Here is a 19,978-nt window from a genome sequence, read left to right as displayed (position 1 = left end):
TCCCCTCTCTCCCTGTCTTTGGCTGTCCTTCAGCCCATGCCAATCACTTTCCTCTTTCCTTCTGCCCTGCTTCATCCTCCTTTCCTGCTGTGTCCATCTCTCCCCATATCTGTCTCCTGGGCTCTCCCTTGTCCTCCTTAGATACAGTAGGGCCCCTCACACCTGCTCTGACCCTCTCTGTGCTGCTTCCCCCTTCCAGATTGGGCTGGTGGTCATCCTGGCCTCCACAGTGGTGGCCATGTCATCAGTGGCCCAGCTGTGGGAGGACGAGTGGGAAGTGCTGCTGATCTCCCTGCAGGTAAGCAGGGAAGGAGGTGGGGAGACTACTCCAGAACCCTTGCAACGGGCCATGCCTTTTACTACTCCTGCTTCTCCACACCAAGGCCCAGAAAGGGGGAGGGAAGAGTCTAGGGTCACACAGCAAGCGAGAGACAGGGAAGATGCTACAACCCGGGGTGACTGGATTCCCAGCATCCTCAGCTCATGAGTGGAGATGAGGTTGCTGAATGGACTGTCAGTATGCTGGTGACCTGATTTAGGCAGGGATGGGAGTCCCAGGGCCTTCCTGTCTCCTCCCACATGTAGGGCACACTGCCATTCCTGCACTTGGGAGCCCTGGCTGCTGTCACAATGCTCTCCTGGATCGTGGCAGGACAGTTCGCCCGTGCAGAGCGGTCCTGTGAGTACCATTCTGTAAGCCCTGCCCTTCTTGCTCCCCACGGTACCAAGGCCAGCCTGGCCTGCCCCTCTGGGACTTTATCCCACTTAGCCTGCATCTCACTGGGGATGAGGTGGGGCTTCTGAGCTCAGCACGGGGTCTGGCTCAGAGTGGCCACAGATGCCACTGAAGTTTGCAACCTCTGCAGCCTCCCACGATACTCTTCCTCTGAGTGTCCGTGACTGTGTGTGCACACGTGTGTGAACTGAAGGTGGGTCTGCCTTCCTACCAAGAGTGGGTACAGACCACCTGGTCCTGTCTCCCACTCTGGCCATCCCAGGCTTGTGGTGGGTCCAGGAAGGTATCGAATGGCTTACAGGAGGTGCTCACGGTCTGTGTCTGCAGCTTCGCAGGTGACCATTCTCTGCACCTTCTTCACTGTGGTTTTTGCCCTCTACCTGGCCCCTCTCACCATCTCCTCTCCCTGCATCATGGAGAAAAAGGACCTGGGCCCCAAGCCTGCCCTCATCGGCCATCGTGGGGCCCCTATGGTGAGTGCCACCTGAGTATCCTAACAGACGGGATGGGGTGGGTACATCTGCCATTCCAGGGAAAGATTTGTGGGCAAATTGGGATGACATAAAGACAAGGGTCATTATTAGCTCTCTGAGGAGGCATATGGGAAGGACTGGTACAAAGGCCTGGAGAGGCTGGACGGCACCAAATCCTGAAGAACCTATAGATGTCCTACGGACCCTCCAGAGATACAGGAGGATTTCAGCCTAACACCAGCTCTTGGGGTAAGAAGACCTGGAGAGAGCTCCTGGTTGAGGGTCTGGGGCCAGGGACAAGTGGCAGGAAGCAGTCAGGCCATGGTGCAGGAGAGCTAGGATATAGCTCAGTCAGCTGCTCAAGGGAAGACAGTTGAACCGACTCAATAGAAAAGAGATGACAAAGTCTAAGTTAGCACCCTGTTCTAACACCAAGCTGCTGTGCACTCCATGAGAGAGCTGAGGTTGGGACAGCCGGCAGAGCTGTGCTGCCTGGGCAGAGCCAGCTGGGCCTTCGTCATGGTGCAGCACAGACAACTGCTATCCTCCCTGTGCTTGGTTCCCTCATCCTGTGCGATAGGAAGAGCAAGAGTGCCTGCCACAGGGTGTGAGAAGCGGAAGTTGGCACAGGTGAGGAGCCCAAACATAACACCTCAAAAGCCCTTGCTTCTCAACAGGGGCAGTACCGGTTCTCACCCCGAGGGGGCACTTGAGACTTCCTGAGAGTTTGCTGTCGGGATTTCCAAGGTGCCATCAGAGTTCAGGGAGGTCAAGGGGAAACACAGAGACATTGTTTTAACAGGATACATCTGAGCTGGGATATAGCTTAGTGGTAGAGTGCTTGCTTAGCATTTGTGAGGCTCTGGGTTTGATCCCAGCATCAAAAGAAAAACAAAACAAAATAAACAAAACCAAAAAAGGATGTGTCTGATGGGGCTGTAGGTCCTTCCTATTGCATGAGGTGGGCATTATTTTCTAGGTAAGAGTGAGTCCTATGGTCCTAAGCTGGCCCCTGGTACCCTCCCATCAAACCCCACCTTGGTCCTGGCACCTGTCAGAGTCGTCCAGTTGAAATCTGGACTTGGTGTCCACTTTTGCCACATGCTTCCTGTATGTCTTAGAGAAATCAGTCCCCTGTTAGCCTGAGTTTTAAGGATACCCGTGCTGCTGGCTACTTTGAAAACTGAGAAGGGCTGCCCAAGGAAGCAGGCCCAATGTTGGGGATGGGCAAGCAGTCTCACTGGCTCTGGAGGCTGGGGGACAAAAACTACCAAAGCAGGAGAGAGAGCAGAAAGGAAAAGGAATTGGTCCCAGAAAGGATTGTTTCTTTAGCAGAAAATTTTCAAACATACACAGGAGTGAGAAAGATAATTCAGCCTATCATGAAGAACCATATAAAGAATATATCTTCTACATTTATTGACATTTTGCAATTCTTGCTTCATTGGTCCTATTTTTTCTCTGCTATATTTAGCAAGCCCTAAATGACATACCATTTCATCCATACATACTTCAGGCTGTATCTCTAACCATGAGGGTGTTTTCTCAAAATATAACCACAATGCTATTATATATACTCACCCAAATTAACAGTATCTTAATATTATCTACTATCAAATCTGTGTTCAATTTTCTTCCGTTGTCTGAAAAATACATAGTTCAGTTGTTAAGAATCAAGATCCACATGATATCTACAGAGTGTCTGGTTGATGCATATCTCCTGAGTATCTTTTAGTCTGTAACAGCCCCCTGCCATTTTGTCCTTTTTGCTATTTGTTGAAATGACTGAGTCATTTGTCCTGTAGACTTTTTTACCTTTTGCATCTGGCTGGTTACATCTTTATGGCGTTTATTTTAGAATTAATTTATTTGCTTTAATTGATACATAGTGTACATATTTATGGAGCACAATGTATTTCCATACATGTATATGATAATGACAACTCATGGTGATGAGCACTACCTCAGACATTTATCACTTCATCATTTGGGGAACATTCAAAATCCTGTCTTCTCTGAGAGGCTAAGGCAGGAGGATGGTAAGAATTAGCCCAGCCTGGGCAACTTAGCACATTAACGTGACTCTGTCTTAAAGTAAAAGAAAGGACTGGAGGTGTAGCTCAGAGTGAAGGACCTGGGTTCAATCCTCAGTATCATGCACACACAAAAAATGTTTTTCTTTCTTCTGGCTATTTTGAAATATACAGTAAATTATAATTTACCATAGTCAGCCTATGTCCGTAGGATATCAGAACTGTCCATCTTATCTAACTGTAATTTTGTATCTGTTCACCAGCCTCTCCCATTCTCCTGCCCCTGTCCTTCCCAGCCTCTGTTCCTCTACTCCATTCTACTCCTATAAAAGCAACTTTTTAGTGGTGACTTTAGAGGAGCCAGCCTGTCCGTTCCCCGCCATGTCCATGTGAACACACGCTTGTCCGGTCCACACTCTGTATCTGCACATTGGTCCTCTGGTTACAGCTCTGTGTGTTAATAACTCAGCAGTAGGTCCGAGACACCCTGTCTTGGGGACTGCACCTGTGGGCCTGTGCACACTTTCCTATTTTGTGGGACTAGGTCCACAGTGGGGAGTCATAACCATGGTGTCCTGCTTCCTAAGCACTATCCCCATACCTGTACACACCCTCCTGACAGCAGATGCCACCCCTTGGACTGCTTCAGGCGGATGGGAGCTCTGGGACAGGGGTTGAGAATTCACTCCAGAACTGCTGCATATCTTGGGAACCTGCCTGGAGCCCTGGAACTGGCAAGAGAAGGCCAGGTTTCTACAGCTCTAGGAACCCAACACCTAACCCAGAGAGACCTTATCAGTGTAGAGAAGCTTCCAGAAAAGAGACTGTCCCCTCCCAAAAAGTTTGCCCCCCCAAGTCTTTGTAGCCCCTTCTATTCTCCCAGGTGGCCTGTGGGAAGGGACACTGGCACTTCCTAGCAGTCACTGGTCAGGGAGACAGTCCCCACTCCTAGGGACTGGGATCTCACACTGTGGGGGACAGATGGCACATCCCCTAAGCTGCTGTGCTCCAGGAAAAGAGAAAGGGACTTGCATTATAGGGTCCCTACTGTGTAGGGCTCTGGCCTGGGGTCTCAGACACCTGTTTTCTCACCTAGGAAGTGTAAAACATGAGCCTATTTCACAGCTAAAGAAACCAAGGCCTGGTGGCCCAGTAGGAAATGGGATTATTCCTCGGTCAACTCCAAAGCCCTTGGTCTCCCCTGGCTCCCTGATCCCAGGCTGCTTCCCAGAGGCGTGGGTGTACTGAGCTGGGGAACAGTGTGGCCAGACGGGGAGAAGGTGGGGATGATCGGCCTCAGGACTCCTTCCACGCCATTCTTTCACTGGTGAGGGGTTGCTCTCTCCCTGTTGTAGATCCCATTGGTTCCTGGTCTTAACCAATCTCTGGGTTGGTGCTGACTTCCAGTGGCAACAGAGGGGTATGGCAGTATCTCAGACCACATGGAACCAGGCAGAGAGGCTTAGAGCCCAACTCTCCAGCCCAAGGATCCTCAGAGAACAGTGAGCACACATCCCCAAGAGCAGATGGGAAACAGGTCCACAGGAGGGACAATTCAACCAGGTCACAAAGCTAGCTAACACAAAGTCTAGAGTGAACTAGGTTCCTCTGATTCATGTGTCATTTATTAAGTACTTTCTCCATATAAGGACTAGGCTAGGGGATTTTAATCCAGGTGGCCTCCAGCATGGAGAGCATTGTTCCTGTTTGATGAGGGCTTTTATCACCCAGTGAAACTCCATCCCATTCCCTCTCCCTCCAGCGTCTCCTGGACTGAGCTCAGGGTACCAAGGTATGAAAAAACCTCCTGCTACCAGTATCTAGCTCCAAGCCTGGGATACACCAAGAGTGGCATAATGATCAGAGTTACTATTTATTAGTGCTAGTTTTATGTCAGACATTTGTATTTATTCACACTAACCACCCCTTCCTGCCCCTCCCTCCAAAACCTTCGAAGTGGATGTGATTTAATAGATGAGGAAACTGAACTTTAGAGAAGCTGAGTGGGCATCCAGGATGACACAGCTCCTTGGTGGAGGAGCTGGATTAGAACTCAGCCTACCCAGCCCTCCAGCGTGGAAACCTTCCCCGGCTGGGAGGTTATATCCACTGACGTCGGGCCCTCCCCTCCTCACCCCTCCTCTCCAGCTGGCTCCAGAGCACACACTGATGTCCTTCCGGAAGGCCCTAGAGCAGAAGCTGTATGGGATCCAGGCTGATGTCACCATAAGGTAGGCATAGGGGAGGGAGGGTGGCACCTCTTCCCCTCCCTACACACTTGTACCTGGTCTCTGGGGGTGGAGCCTCCTATCCTGGAGCATTGGAGGTGGGAGAATGAAGGACATGGTGCACGCTGCAGTAGGCTGTGTGTATCATGGAAAGCTCTGTTACTGTATTTTTCTTTTAATGTATGAGGGTGTTTTTTGTTTTGTTTTGGTTTTTTCTAAACTAAAACCTCAGTATTCAAGTTTAATTGTAGTGTTGGCTCTATGATAAATAAGTGGGTTTGGGGTTGAAGTTTGGGCACTTGTCTCTAAAAGGGTCACCATCACTGCTCTAGGATATAAAATAGAGGCAACACCAGACTTCTCTCATTTCATGCTGGGGACCTGGAGCCTACCACAGAGCCATTTGAAGGAAGATTAGATCCATGTATCTCTGCAAGACAGAGCTCAACCATGTGGATAAGAAAGATTAGCAAGTTGCAGAGCACGACAGTCATTATGATGCCAGCTATGTTTTAAAAGACCACACTAAAGGGATGTGTACATTTTCTATCTGTAGATAGATAAATATGAATTAGTATAGATGGCAGGAAGAATTCACCACAATCTCTTAAGAGAAGTTACTTCTGGGAAGGGGAGAGGAGCAGGGCTGCTGTGTATAGTTACACAGGTTGTACGCAGAATAAGGAAATCACATTATAAAATACGGGCACAAAACAAGGCCACTGTACCAGTGTAGATGTCATACGATTGTGTGTATGACACTCTAGCAGGTAGTGGAAAGATGCCCTGAGGAATGAGGGTCTTTTGGTGTTTTGCTCTAAGGCACCGCCTGAGCATTGGCAGCCCTGCTGGGACAGATAAGGATGGTAGTAGGAGTGGAACTTGTCCGAAGGCCCTGCACTTGCACCATTTTCATTATGGTATCACATGGACTAGGTTCCAAGCCAGATTCCACCACTTACTGCTGTAGGCCTTGAGCTTAATACTTTCCTCCGCTGGCCTCAGTTTCCTCATTATCAAATGGGACAGCACCTCCTCTCCAAGGAGGCAAAGATCAAGGCCAGCCTTTTCCCAGCCCTCCCTCTTGGCATCCCTACCCCCACCTGGACCCAACAGAGAGCCCCCTGAAGGTGGGGTGCCTGAAGGCCAGGGTGGGGTAGGCTGCCCAGGGCCTGCAAAGGTGGGCAGGTGTGAGGGGCTGGTCACTGGTGGGCAGGTGAGAGCCCTGGCTGGGTAGTGATGGCAGCTCCTCCCTGCAGCCTGGACGGTGTGCCTTTCCTCATGCATGATGCCACTCTGCGGCGAACCACCAACGTGGAGCAGGTGTTCCCGGAGCTCGCCCGCAGGCCCGCCTCCATGCTCAACTGGACTGTCCTGCAGAGGCTCAATGCTGGCCAGTGGTTCCTGAAGGTCTGACTGTACCTGGGCCCCAGCCTGGGCTCAGAGAACATGGCAGGGACCCCAAGCCCAGTGAGGGTGGCGGGTGCCCATCCGCTCAGGGGCAGTCCAGCCAGGCTGGGTTAGGCGCCTCCTTTGGGCTCTGCCACTGCAGCCTGCAGACTTGAGTCTGTCACTGCTTGTTCTGGGACTGTCTCCCTCACCAGGAAAGGCAGATGGGGAGGCTGTCAGTCTGGGACTGTTAACTGTGACTGGAGGGAGGTGCCTGCCTGGTCTGACCTGCTGTAAAGGAAGAACATGCTGGGGCCTGGAAGGCACTCCAGTCAGGTCATTCTCTCTGCAGCAGGTATGGGATAGAAAGGTGAGGACTGGACGCTCCTAGGTCCCCACAGGGCCACAGCCATTCGTCTGACACACACCAGAGGACACTGGCAGCCGAGGGCCTCCACATTTGGTTGCCAGGTAGTCTCATGAAGACTCCAAAGGGCTGGTGACACAGCACATGTCCTTGTCCCTACCAGACAGATCCCTTCTGGACGGCCAGCTCCCTGTCACCCTCTGACCACAGGGAGGCCCAGAACCAATCCATCTGTAGCCTGGAGGAGCTGCTAGAGTTGGCCAAGGGCAACGCCACGCTGCTACTCAACCTGCGTGAACCACCCCGAGACCATCCTTTCCGCAGCAGCTTCATTAATGTCACACTGGGGACCCTGCTGCGCTCCGGCTTCCCGCAGCACCAGGTGAGCCTGGCTTGAGCCAGTTCCAGCAGGAACCTGACCCTCTCCAGGCCTTCACATCTATCAAATGAGGGCTGCACACCACTCACCTCCCTGATGGGGTCTTGGCGGGGGCCACGGGGAACAAGACAGACTTTTCAGGTGTTCAAGGGCAGGAGCAGATCCAGGTTCTCCAGTTACCTCTGTAGAGTGCTGCCCATATCACTGTGGTGTAGGATTTGGGACCAGTCTTGATGCTGGTGGCCACACGCAGAGTGATGGTTGCTTGGGTCATCCATCTTTTGACAATCATCCTGAAGGGAAGCTTAATTGTTTCTGCGTCCCTGCTCAGATCCCAGTGTCCTGTGCTGACGATCCCACCGAAGCAGTCAGCATTCACTGTGGGCCAGGTCCCCCCGCCCCCGCAACCCTGCACATCCCCTTGTAGGGGTAGAGACTCTTGTCTGTGCCCCCTTCCCACAGTTTTGCAGAAGAGAAACCTGAAACACACACACACACACACACACACACACACACACAAACATCTGCGTCCACCTCACCTGCAGGTCATGTGGCTGCCTAACAGACAGAGGCCCTTTGTGCGAAAGGTGGCTCCTGGCTTCCAGCAGACGTCAGGCTCCAAGGAGGCAGTGGCCAGCCTGCAAAGAGGCCACATCCAGTGGCTGAACCTGCGCTACACTCAGGTGTCTGCCCAGGAGCTCAGGTATCTTCCTGTTCAACTCTCAGGGCACCCAGGGAGGTGGGAGTGAGTCTCCTGTCACTCATGCAGATGGGCAGAGGACTGGGCACACTGGGACTTGCCTTGAGCATGATTCAAAGATGAGAGATGCAAGCTGGGGTACAGCTGGCTTTTCCTGAGAACCTGGCCCTCTGGATGACAGGCCTTCCTCCAAGGAGAGTTGTGAGGGTTGGGGTGTGTGTGTGTGTGAAGGGGATGCACTTTACTGGCTTCCCACACTGGGAAGCAGCTGGAGCCTGAGCCAACCAGCCTCTGTCCCTGCCCAGGGACTATGCATCCTGGAATCTGAGTGTGAACCTCTACACTGTCAACGCGCCATGGCTCTTTTCCTTGCTGTGGTGCACTGGGGTCCCATCTGTCACCTCCGACAACACCCACACCCTGTCCCAGGTGCCTTCCCCACTCTGGATCATGGTGAGTTGGAGGTGGCTGAGGGCAGAAAGCACCTGGGTGGGGGTGGGGGTGAACAGTGCAGAAAGCTGCCTGTGGCTGGCCCAACCCTTGGTGAGTTCTGCATACGGGTCACTCCCTCGAGAGGTCTGGAGTAGGGGGCGTGCTGAGGGTGCAGGTTGGGAGGCATAAAGATCTTCATGGCCTCTGGGATCTGTACTCAGGTTCTGGAAGGACCCTGGGCCTGACCCACAGGGAAGAACACATCCCTTAGGAGCCCTTGAGAAGTAAACAGTTTGGGGCTTGGGGTGTTTATATCTGATTAAGGAAAAGAGGGGCACAACAGAAGAAGGCAGAGAATGTTAAAGTGCTGAGAACAGTGAATCAAACCATTAGAGTCGGTCAGCTGAGCACCTGCACACAGGCTGAGTTCGTCTTGGGCTGCCCTGAGCCTCCTTCTTTCCCTGGGGACATGGAAGGCAGACAGAAAGCTCCTGTGGCTAAGAGGGTAGCAGTGTCAGCGAGTCAGATCTGCATTACGGATGGTTTCATGGGGAAGGGGAGTATGTCCAGGGGACCAGAACAAGACTGACAGGAATGAGAACTTGCAAGGGCAATGTCAGAGGAGTTTCTGAAGGAGAGCAAGTGGGCACCTGTGCCACTCTCTTCAGCTGCTAGAATCCATCACTCACGCTTTGAAGCCCTAAAGACCCTGCTCTTCAGCTGTCACCTGCCTATTCTTTATGAACTGCCCAAGTGTCCACTAGGGTGACACGAAGGAACTCACTGAGCAGCAGTGAACAACAGGCTGGAGCAGTCTACCACAAGGTGTTGCCCAACAGCAAGAAGCGCCCCTTCCTCCTGCCTTTTTAGGCCTCCCTGAGATTGAGGACTGAGCAGGCTTGAGGCTGCTTGTGGACTTTTGTCCTGCCCATCCTGTGTTCCCCACTGAGGGGCACCAAGCCCACGGAGGGACATACATACCCCATACAGGTGCCGCATGCACTCATTCACATGTTCACGTGGCCACCTGCTAGTTGTGTCACAACCTCACACTCAGATACAGCACCTGTGTCATCATTCACCTCTTGCTTGGTGCTCTCTTAAACACATAAACCCGCGAGGCTTAACACAACACTTCTACCTGTGTATGCACACACACGTGCTCGCATACAATACCCACCCCTAGGCCTACAGAGCCCAGAGCCCACTCCTGCAAAGTGAAGTCTTACACCCTCCAGCCTCCCCTGCCCTCCTTGATGGTCACATGGGGTCATCCAGCCCATGGACCCTCTGTCTGGATGGACCATGACTAGAAGCTGGCCTCGGGCCATCTGTCCACAGCCCCCGGATGAGTACTGTCTCATGTGGGTCACCGCCGACTTGATCTCCTTCACCCTCATCATTGGCATCTTCGTGTTCCAGAAGTGAGTAAGCTCTGACACAACCGTGGTTTTCCCCACCCTTGGTAGGCCCAGTCCCCACTCCAGCCAGACAAACCTGAGCCCTGAGCCCCTGGCCAGGAAAAGGCCTGACCAGGAGAGAAGTCCAAGGCCCTTAGGCTCTCCTCCCTCAGGCAGAAGTTTCTGGAATGAACACAGCCGATGCCCAGAGCCAAGCTCTACTCTTGACCTGCTGTGTGGACTTTGGCAAATTCTGGCCTCCTGCAGGCTTGCTGCTCACTTGTTAGCCAGGGTATAGGTTCCCGGCAGCACTTGGCGCTCACTGTGCCAAGCGAAAATTCTCCCCACCCCTCAGCACGGCCGCTGGGATGTGGTTCCAGGGTGGTGAGGGTGGTCCGTGGGAGGGTTGGGGCCAGCCGAGAGCCCCTACCCAACGAGGAACCCAGGGGCCCGGATTTGATTCTTGACTGATGTTCTCTCTCTGTCCCATCCCGCTCTGATCGGCGCATGTCCCTCTCTCCCCTCCCCCCTCTCTGCTGCACTCTGGCATCTCACAGCTATCACTTGATCAGGTAATTCTGGTGTGGTTCTCCTCCTCCTGTTCCTTTCTCCCATCTCACCACCCCCTTCTCCAGTTCTGTCTGAAAACCTGCTGTGCACCAAGCCCCATGCAGGGTCACCCTCAAGGAAAACCCCCTTGCCTGAAAGCTGTACTCATCCTTCTCTCCCTGCAGTCCTCTTCTCTGCTCGTCCCATTTTGCTGCTCTGTCCTCTACTTTGTCCTCACTGCAGTTTCCGCAGGTGAGGACCAGCATTTCCTTAACATGTCCCTGGCCCGGCCTCCCTCAGCACCTATGTCTCCCTTGGGGAGAAGATCCCTGACTGAGCAACCCTGTCCACACGTCCAACAGATACGGGGGTCTTCCTACCTGCACGTGAAGACCCCAAGTCTCTGGCTCTCTCTCCCTGTTGGGTTCTGCCTCTCTGGACTCTGCTTCCTTGTCCATCGTCCGTGCTGCCTTTCTCTCCCATTTCTTCTCTTTTTCTATTTTTGTCTCTGACTCCCACTCCCACCCCCACCCCACATCCTTTGCCCCATTGGGAAGGCATACAATGGCTCCCTGTCACCAATGTGCCTGCCCTGACACCTTCCTACTGGGTTTTAAGGTTCTAGGAATCCAAGTCCCCATTGGTCATCTGCCTTAATTAGGCTCTCCTGAGTCCAGCAGCTTCAGTGGCCAACTAGTAAGAAGAGAACCTGTTCTCTGGTGATTGGAAAGAGTCTAGTGAAGGGACATTTAGTCATCGATCTTTGCATCCACAGACTTGGCAGATACCCACATATGCTGCCTGTGATGCTGGGCCCATCAGATACTACCAGGGTTGCCCTCTGGGGATCAAGAGCAGCTCACTGGAGAAGGAAACCTGGGAGACAAGGTGGGGTGGGTTCATTTCCCTGGAGGCCTCCTTTGTACATTTATTCACACAACAAATACATATCCAGCATGTGCAGCATGGCAGGCACTGAGGTTGGGGCTGGGAGCCCGGCAATGACTAAGGATTCATACGGCAGCCATCCCAGCCAGGATACAGGGGCCTTCCCCTCAGCCTCCTGCTTTTTCCTTGTCTGTATGTTCTGTCCATCCATCTGTCTGTCCATTTCTGCTATGCTGACCCCCATTTAGAAAGTCACAGTTGATTCCTTGTGCAGTCTTGGCTTCCTCCACCCACCCAAGCAGGGTTCAGTCCCCTGGAGAGAGGAAGTTGTTTCCAAGATGTCCATTTGTTCCCTTTGGTGGGCCAGGGACGGGGAGGTCCGTCAGCTTTCTGCCCCAGTCCTAGGAAAAGCTCAAGTTCAGAGGCCAGGGATTTGGGGGTAGTCTGGAAGAAGTACTACTGCAAAAACAATACCCAGGACTGAGAACCTGAATCCTCACTGCTCTGTCCTGACCCATATGCCCTGTGCATGCCCATCTCCTGGCCCATTCTGATTCATTTTATACACCTCCCTGCCACCTTAGACCACAGGAGTACTAATGCCTCAGCCATTCCTCCACTTAGGGTTGCTGGAATAGTACAGCAAACAAAACCTCACCCCAAGCACTCTAACACACTTTCCTCACAGCCCCACTGCCACCTGCCTTTTGCTGCTTCCCTTCCTTTCCTCTCTGGGGTTCCCCTCTGGCTTCACTTAGCCTGTCATGATGGTGGGGGAAGGAGCATCAGCAGGGACTCCCGAGATGGGGTGTACCCCAGGGCGAGCCATCTGAGTCCTGCCTGCTGAGCTCCTTCCTCCTGCAGATTTGTACTCTCCAGAGAGCTTGTGCAAAGCTGGAGGCACCTGCGAAAGAGATAACCAAACCATTTTTCTGAGCCAGGCTTATGAATTTAGGGTCCTGGAGGTAAGAGGGGGACAGAAAAGCCCAGGCTGAGAATCAGTAGACTCAGGTTCCGGCCCCCATTCTACCACTCTCTGGGCCTCAGTTTCCCCATTTGTATAGTGGGACATAAGTCCTACTGGTCTCTTGGGCCACATCCAGAGAGGTTCTGGAAGTGGACAGGGTCCCTGCTCCAGGAGTGGCTGGGGAAGGACCTGATGCCCATGGGGCCATCTGCAGGTGGCGCCTGGGAGGCATACGGAGCTATAATCCTGAGCAGATCATGCTGAGCGCTGCAGTGCACCGGACCAGCCGGGACGTCAGCATCATGAAGGAGAAGCTCATCTTCTCAGGTGAGCAGTCTACAGGCAGGCAGGCCAGGGTGCATACAGGCAGCACATGCAGGCAGGGAATGGACAGCCATGGGGGTTCCCACCCATGCACATAAGGAGGTGCATGCACACACACACCTCTGTGTGCAGTCAACTCCAGATCCTGTGGCTCAGTGTCAGTGCAATGGTTGTTGGCCCAGGGTGACGTGTAGGTTGGGGAGGGAATCTGTTTGGGAGATCCATCTCCATCTGCCTGGTCTTAAACAGATCCCATAAATAATGATTTTCCCCCTGCTACCAGCCCTTACTGACATTCCCAGTCAGATGCAGGAGGGAGCTGTGTAGACAGGGACATGGAAAATAGGTGTCCTTAGGACTCTCAAAGTGAGGTGCTGAGAGTATGTTCAGAACTCCCTGGGGCATTGAGGAAGGATTAGGGCAATGATGGCTCAGAATGTGGAGGGTGGTAGGAGGTGCCTGGATAATGGTTGGGTTGAAGGCTGGGTGAAGGAGGGACAGCTGTGCTCAGAGGCAGTGAGGGAGCACTGTTTGGGCACTGAAATTACACAGCACTCAACAGGCCGAGTCCACTCCACAGACTTTTCTTGAGCCCCTGCTTCATGCCCAGCACTGCCAGCACCAGAGCACAGATGTCCTAGAGATGCTGTGCTCAATGGGGACGGCATCCACGCAGAATGTGACCAGATTGGAGGGATAGAAGGGTTTCCCTGACAGATGTGACATGGGGGAGGTCCCATCCCAGCTGGGGACTCAGGGGGCTTCCAGGAACTATCATTACAGATGAGAAGATGTGAGCCAGATTTTAGGACAAGGAAGTGTTCATGGGGAGCTCATTCCCAAGAGAGGGGCCAGTATGTGCAAAGGCCCTGAAGAGAATAAACACTGGGAACAAGCTCAAGGAGTACAGATGGTTTTCTGTGGCTGGAGGATAGAGTTCCAAGGGACAAGCGAATGGCCCAGACAGAAGGTTCAGCAGAGACCAAGGAGGGCCTGGAATGCCAGGCTCCATGCCAGCCAGCCAGTGGGTACATCAGTCTCCAGTGCCCTGCACAGCCCCTGCCCACCCTATCAGCCATCCAGTGGCCCCTTGTTCTCTCCCACTCACATTCTGTTTTCCTTTGGCCCACAGAGATAAGCGATGGTGTGGAGGTCTCGGATGAGCTCTCCATGTGTTCAGACAGCAGTTACGACACATACGCCAACAGCACTGCCACCCCTTTGGGCCCCCGAGGGGGTGGCAGCCACGCCAAGACTCTTGCGGACCGGGGTGGGCATTAGCTGAAGACTCTCTGTCCCCAGCCTGTACCTAATGTAGAAACATGGGGCGCTCAGGAGGCTGGCAGAAGAGTGTCTACACTTGGAGTGCTCTGGGAGCTGGCTCCATGGGCTCCAGGCCGTTGGAGGGGATTGCCTCTCCCCTGACCAGGACTCCAGCCTCCCAGATGCCCCTGCAGGCCTGGGCCTCCTTCTGGGAAGTACAGAGCCTGGTCCCCAACGTCTATTCTCATGGCCCTCCTGCATAGCCCAGCGTGGAAACTCTGATGGGTCACTGGGTCGTGTCATGTCCCCTGGGGCAGTAGATGTGGATGCTCACCCTTGCCCACGTGTGTCTGCCCACCTGTCCGTGCCATGAGGCAAACTTCTCTGTTTTTATCCTGCCTTGAGGACCTGGGCTGGGCCTTTCCCCCAGCTCCTGGCAGCTCTGTTCCCACATCAGTCTCAAAGCACAAGGAGGTTCAGCCCAGGAGGAAAGCAAGAGGTCATGACATGTTCTCCTCCCCGACCAGCCTCTCACAACCGTTGACCCCTGCCCCAGCAGAGGACTTCAGCCATGTCCCCTAAGAGCAACTGAAGAAGGCCAGAAGTGCAGGCTCAGGCTGCTCTGTCCCACACACAAATGTCCAGCAGGCCTCTGGGCAGAAGTAGTCCTGGGACCCAGGAGACCTCAGGTTCCCACATTAGCAGCCACAGGGCAGGGGCCACCTGGGAAACGTCTCAGCATAGTCAAGCATGGGCACGTGGCTGAGCTGGTTTGCAGTGGAGGGAGCCTAGGGCCTCAGCCAGGATGATTAAAGCTGCCATCTTGATGTGTGTTGTCTGCATTGTCAGCAGGAGGGTGGGGGCAGAGTGTGTTGGGTTTGAGGTTAGGTGTGACCCCATGATTGGAGAAGGAACCACTCTTGGAAAGGAATGGGAAAATAGTAGGATGGTGGAGCCCCTACTCTGTGTCAGCCAGGATGCCAGAGGTTCTCTAACAGCCTGGGGTGGACAGGACACTTGGAGTGGTAAAGTAACATCCCAGGGCCACACTGCATTGAAGGGGTAAAGCCAGGATCCTACCTAGATTCTGACCCCAGCCCCTGAATATCTTCCATACCTAGCAGACAGGGAGGGTTCTTGCATCTGATGCAGGACTGAGGAATGGTAACAGCAGGTTCTCACAGTCACAGAGGTCCCCTGTGTATGGATAGACAAGCCCACAACCCAGAGATGCCTCTTTCCTAGGGGAGAGGGGTTTACTCTGTCCTAAGAGTATATGTCTTTGGTATGTCCTAAAGGAAAAGCAGGAGGCTGAACCCCTGTTCTAGCCTGCACTTAGTATACCATGGTCACTGGTAGCCAAGGGTCTTGTCTCTTGTCCAAACCAGGGTTTTCTTGATGGAATTCTTGGAGTCTGAGAGATTGTGGCACCTTCTTGGGAGAAAGGAAAAGACCCTCTTCCAAATGCTGGCTGCTCCAGAGCCAGCCCCCCCCCCATTAACCTCTAGGACAGCCCCTTGGGGCTGAGGGCATTCATATATTCACTTGCCACTGAACATCTCACAAGCACTTCCCTTCCTGGGGTAGAAGTCAACTCCCACCTGTCCTGGACACAGGCATGAGTGAAACCCAGAACTACTTGGGCAGGAGCAGGCACTGCCCTTTCTGAAATTCCCCCAGTGAACTCCTTTCTAGCTTCTGGCAGCCCAACCAAGAAAGAGGACAGATCTCTCATGCCACTCACTCCTGGTCTCACAGGCCAGGGTATCCAAGGCTCCTGGCCATATTTGGCAAGCCTGTCCCCATCCTCAAAGGATCTCCACCCCAGCTCATCGCCTATGACCTGAGGGATTACTAAAAACCCCACCTTCCTGCTGCCCTCCTGAGACTCCCCTGTCAGCAGAGGACAGTGCACTGCTTCTTTACAGGGAAACATCCTGGTAAACCACTCCTCTCCTCGTCCCTCAGAGGGTGAACTTTCTCCTGGCTATGCCCACCTTCCACCTCTTCCAGGTCCCTCCTGCCGGTGAAGAGATGTGAAGATGCCCAAACCTCACATCCTTTAACAAACCAGACACAAAACTCTTTTGGTGTATAAAAGTGTTCTCCATTTCCTGTAGCTGGGCTCATGGGGCAGGCTGGCCAGGTCTCAGGACACATGAGGGGCCAAGATCACAGTAAGCCCTCCCATCAGCTCCTTCCACAAAGTTGCCTGAGCTAGGCCAGGGCAGACTCCTACCACACCTGGCCTCCATGAAGGTGATACCATATGGCATGTGGCTTGCACCCACCCTGTTCTGAACATCTTAGTGACCCAAAGTGATAGGCACAACCAGGGTCTCCATTAGCCTCCTAAGATGATGAGATGAACCAGGCTCTTGTCAAGGCAAGCTCCTCCCCAAAGCACTGCTTCCTTTCAAAAGGACAAATCCCTCATTCACCACGGATACCAGATTCTGTGGCTGTTTGTGGTGACAGCAAATGATCCAGCACCAGCCCATGACATCCCCTTCTTCTGGCTCCATGAGGCCAGGCTAGCCCAGAGCTGCCTCATTCCTCCACGCAAATCACTCCACCCACACCCTGTCCCACTATGACACCCAAGGGATACTCACCCCTCCGTGCACAACACACCTCAGACACAGGACCACACAGCATGCACACAGACACCTGTCATACACATGTGTGGGTACATCCCATGGATATACACACTCCTGTGACACACATGGAGACATGAAACCCTGGCACAAAAACGAGCAATCACCTACAGACACAATGGGACAGAGTCACACAAAGTCTCAGAACAATACCTCTGCAGTTAAGCAGGAACGCAGCATAGTCACACAGGTGCAGAAGGAGAGAAAACTCAATCCATTCTGTGGCAGTCACTTTTTGGGTCATATCTGTAGCTACATGGCCATACAACCACATGTCCACACCACCCCAGAGCTACACAGTCATTATGTCCTATACACTCCCACATTCACAAGTAGGTATCCTGGACACTTAGGTTAACAACTACCCCAACCACCTAAGACAAACACAGCCCCTACACACCTGCTTCATTCAGGAACGAGGCTAGCACCAGGTCGTCCCCAATCCCAAGCACACCAGATTGCAGAGTTGCACACACAGCCAATCTCATGCTTATTACTTCCCCCTCCCTCCTGGGACTGGTCCAAGGGTAGAACAAAAGCCCGTCGTCCACCCCTCCTCCTCCCCTTTCCTCCTCTCCCCCTCCCCTTTCCTCCTCTCTCCCTGGCGTCCAGCCCCTTTGTCCTCCCTCAATTGAGTCCTAGCGGGAGTCTGGGCAGAGTGGCAGGGACATTGTTAGCGCCGGGCTGGCCGGCATAGACAGCAGGCACAAACCAGAGAAGAGTAGTCCCTGTGCAAGCGGCGGGCGCCAGAGCCCCTGAGAGGGGGCGTGGCCAGGTAAGCGCCAGGTACTTGGGGGCAGGGCTTGGGATGCAGGCTGCCGGCTGTGTGGTGTTTCAGTCTGAGGATTTATACATATGTCGATAAAAAGGAGTTAGGGGCGGTTATGTGTTGAGACAACATCCACAAGCTGGGTGTCTCAGTCTGCGTCATGACCATTGGCTTGACGCCCTTAGGGAGCGTGTTTTATGCAGTTCCACCTGGGAATTCCTTCCTTTCCATGTTGGCACTGGGTGATCTTCAGTCCCCAGAATGGGAATCCCCTGGGTGGAAACTCAGTCTCAGGTCGCTATCGCTGTGTGCCCATGGTTCAAAGTGCCTAGAGTTGTAGACAGCACTAGAATGAATAAGTATGGGTACACTTCTCAGGAGGGTTCCTTTCCTCCACACAGAAAGTCCCCACCCTGCCCTGCCACATCGTAGTGGGAGAAGTCCCTCTTTATGCTGATGAGATCTGCCCTCTTGCATCTCAGCTCGGAGTGTAACTGTGTCCTAGACTGGAGCTAGCATGTGCAGGTGACCTGTCTCACCTCCCTCCTTGGGTCCCCAGCTGCTCCTTGGGGACATGCCTCACTCTTGAAGTGTGGCTAGAGTAGCTAGACATGCAGAGACTAAGCTGGCTGGGTTCAGAACCCAACCTGTGTACTTGGACAAAATTAGCTGATCTCTTTGTCTGCTGAGGAGCTCATTTATCCTGATGCTGAGGCAGGAAATCCACTGCCCAAGATGACCCAGTGAGCCATGAAAGCCAGGCTGACACTGGGCAGGATCTGAGTTCCAGAGGTCAGAATGAGCTGAGCAGCAGAGATCAGAATGGAGAGAGAAGCAAAGGACTGAGCCGAGTTCCCCTGGAGTAAGGCGCCACATAAAGGAGAGAACTCCCTGCCCCCAGAATTGTGCAAACAGAGGCTGTGTGTTCAGCAGGGCTGAATCCTAACCATCACCTGAACAGCCCGTTAGAAGTCTGTGGCGTGCTCTACAAATAGACCTCCTTGGACCCTCCTAGCAAACCTCTGAAGGGCAGCTTCCCTCTGTGTACCTGTTTCCACACAACAAACTTAAAAGTGTGTATGTGACTAAAGATACTTCTCAGGGCTGTGAGGGTCAAGTTAAATTATGTAAACAGCAACCAATACACTGTGGTGGAGTCCCTTTCATAGGAGTAAACACAAGGCAAGGTAACATTTACTGAGCATGTACTACTACCTACCTAGCACTTTTCATTTATGCCATTTACAACTTTGGGGAAAGGCATTATGTTCCTGTTTCAGAAGACACCGGGGTGGGGAGAGTGACTTTCCTAGAGGGGTCACATAATGCCAGGTGAAGGACCAGAACCCCACTGGGTCCTTAGAGCTTGGTTCTTCCCACTTCCCTGAAGCAGGAGAGAGCCTACCTCTACTCCCTTGCCTTCACTTAGATAATTCTACCCATCTTTCTCCATTTGAAGCTCCCCTCTTAGGAACCTCTTCTCTGATACCCCCAACTTGGTTTATTGCCCCTTTTATGAATTCCCCTAATTCTCCACAACTCCCCAGGAGACTCCTGCCAGGCTGTGAGCCCTGGGAAGGTCTCAGGGACTGTGGTTGTTTTGCTCACTGTCTGGAACAGAAATACTGTAAGTCACAATAAATATGTAATATGTCATTTGACATTGAATAGGTATCGCGCACCTACTATAGCTCAATTTGTGTGTGTGGCGCGGGCGAGATGAATGGAATAGAATCAGGGTTTGGTCAGTAGGAAGAACTAAAGGAGATTTGCAGAAGACAGGATGGACAGGAAGTAGTTATTACATGCATGCCCTCATGCACACATATGCATGACACTCTGGGGTGGTCCGAAAACATGTCACAGGACTCTCCCTATACTGGTATTTTGTACAGGCTCCAGTAGTCTCCCTGCCTTCCCGCTCAAGGCGTGGAGGTAAAGGCTCCCTGTGGTTGATCCACATGGCTCGGCACTATGTGGAGTCCCTAAATATTGCCTAGACTGTTGTAAATCGTGCCTCTGTTGGACTCCTCAAATTACTCTATTTGAGAGCCTACCATCTGTCCCTTGCAAAGACGGATGGGAAAAAGCCTAGTGAGTCTGGAGAAAAGAAACGGGCAATATGGCTGAAGTAGGTAATTGGGGAAGGTGGTACTGATAAGGCACGGGCTAGATCATAGCCAGAAGGCGATGGGATGGTCAGATGGAAGAGTATGTAATCGAATGCAAATGTGAACGAAATAAGGAATACAGGGAGGGGTGTGCCATGAGCTAGGCCTCTGGTCCCTTAAGCGGGCCAGGCCAGGAGGATTTCCCGACCATATTTGTGTTCTCTACCTGGCAGGATGCGGGAGGCCTCGGAGCCGGAGGAGCCGGAGCCCGGCTGCGAGGCGCCGTGCGCGGCGTCCTGCCACGCACAGCGCG

The 19,978-nt window shown here is 53.0% G+C and overlaps 2 protein-coding genes across 8 annotated transcripts in view; both read left to right on the top strand.

Moving 5' to 3' along the window:
• Gdpd5 (glycerophosphodiester phosphodiesterase domain containing 5) overlaps positions 1 to 19,483 on the top strand; it is a 93,991-nt gene extending 74,508 nt beyond the window's left edge. For 5 of the 7 annotated variants that reach the window (XM_010603309.2, XM_033764224.1, XM_010603308.2 and 2 more), the window contains 12 exons: positions 200 to 298; positions 586 to 679; positions 1,064 to 1,209; positions 5,391 to 5,473; positions 6,730 to 6,880; positions 7,390 to 7,608; positions 8,151 to 8,308; positions 8,611 to 8,758; positions 10,079 to 10,161; positions 10,695 to 10,709; positions 12,756 to 12,868; positions 13,998 to 19,483. In XM_010603309.2, the coding sequence (XP_010601611.1) occupies positions 200 to 298; positions 586 to 679; positions 1,064 to 1,209; positions 5,391 to 5,473; positions 6,730 to 6,880; positions 7,390 to 7,608; positions 8,151 to 8,308; positions 8,611 to 8,758; positions 10,079 to 10,161; positions 10,695 to 10,709; positions 12,756 to 12,868; positions 13,998 to 14,146 (1,458 nt within the window). In that variant the 3' untranslated portion in view covers positions 14,147 to 19,483. The remainder of the gene's footprint in view (positions 1 to 199; positions 299 to 585; positions 680 to 1,063; positions 1,210 to 5,390; positions 5,474 to 6,729; positions 6,881 to 7,389; positions 7,609 to 8,150; positions 8,309 to 8,610; positions 8,759 to 10,078; positions 10,162 to 10,694; positions 10,710 to 12,755; positions 12,869 to 13,997) is intronic. The other 2 variants (XM_010603311.3, XM_010603310.2) reach the window with 2 other exon arrangements.
• A 416-nt stretch (positions 19,484 to 19,899) lies between these two features.
• The window catches only part of Klhl35 (kelch like family member 35), an 8,575-nt gene continuing 8,496 nt past the window's right edge, over positions 19,900 to 19,978 (top strand). Inside the window, exon 1 of the mRNA XM_010603345.2 lies at positions 19,900 to 19,949. Within this exon, the coding sequence (XP_010601647.1) occupies positions 19,900 to 19,949 (50 nt within the window). The remainder of the gene's footprint in view (positions 19,950 to 19,978) is intronic.

The sequence above is a fragment of the Fukomys damarensis genome, unplaced genomic scaffold (genome assembly GCF_012274545.1).
Source record: "Fukomys damarensis isolate Sample0158 unplaced genomic scaffold, DMR_v1.0_HiC HiC_scaffold_16, whole genome shotgun sequence".
Taxonomy (NCBI): domain Eukaryota; kingdom Metazoa; phylum Chordata; class Mammalia; order Rodentia; family Bathyergidae; genus Fukomys; species Fukomys damarensis.
This window is presented reverse-complemented; position numbering and strand designations above follow the sequence as displayed.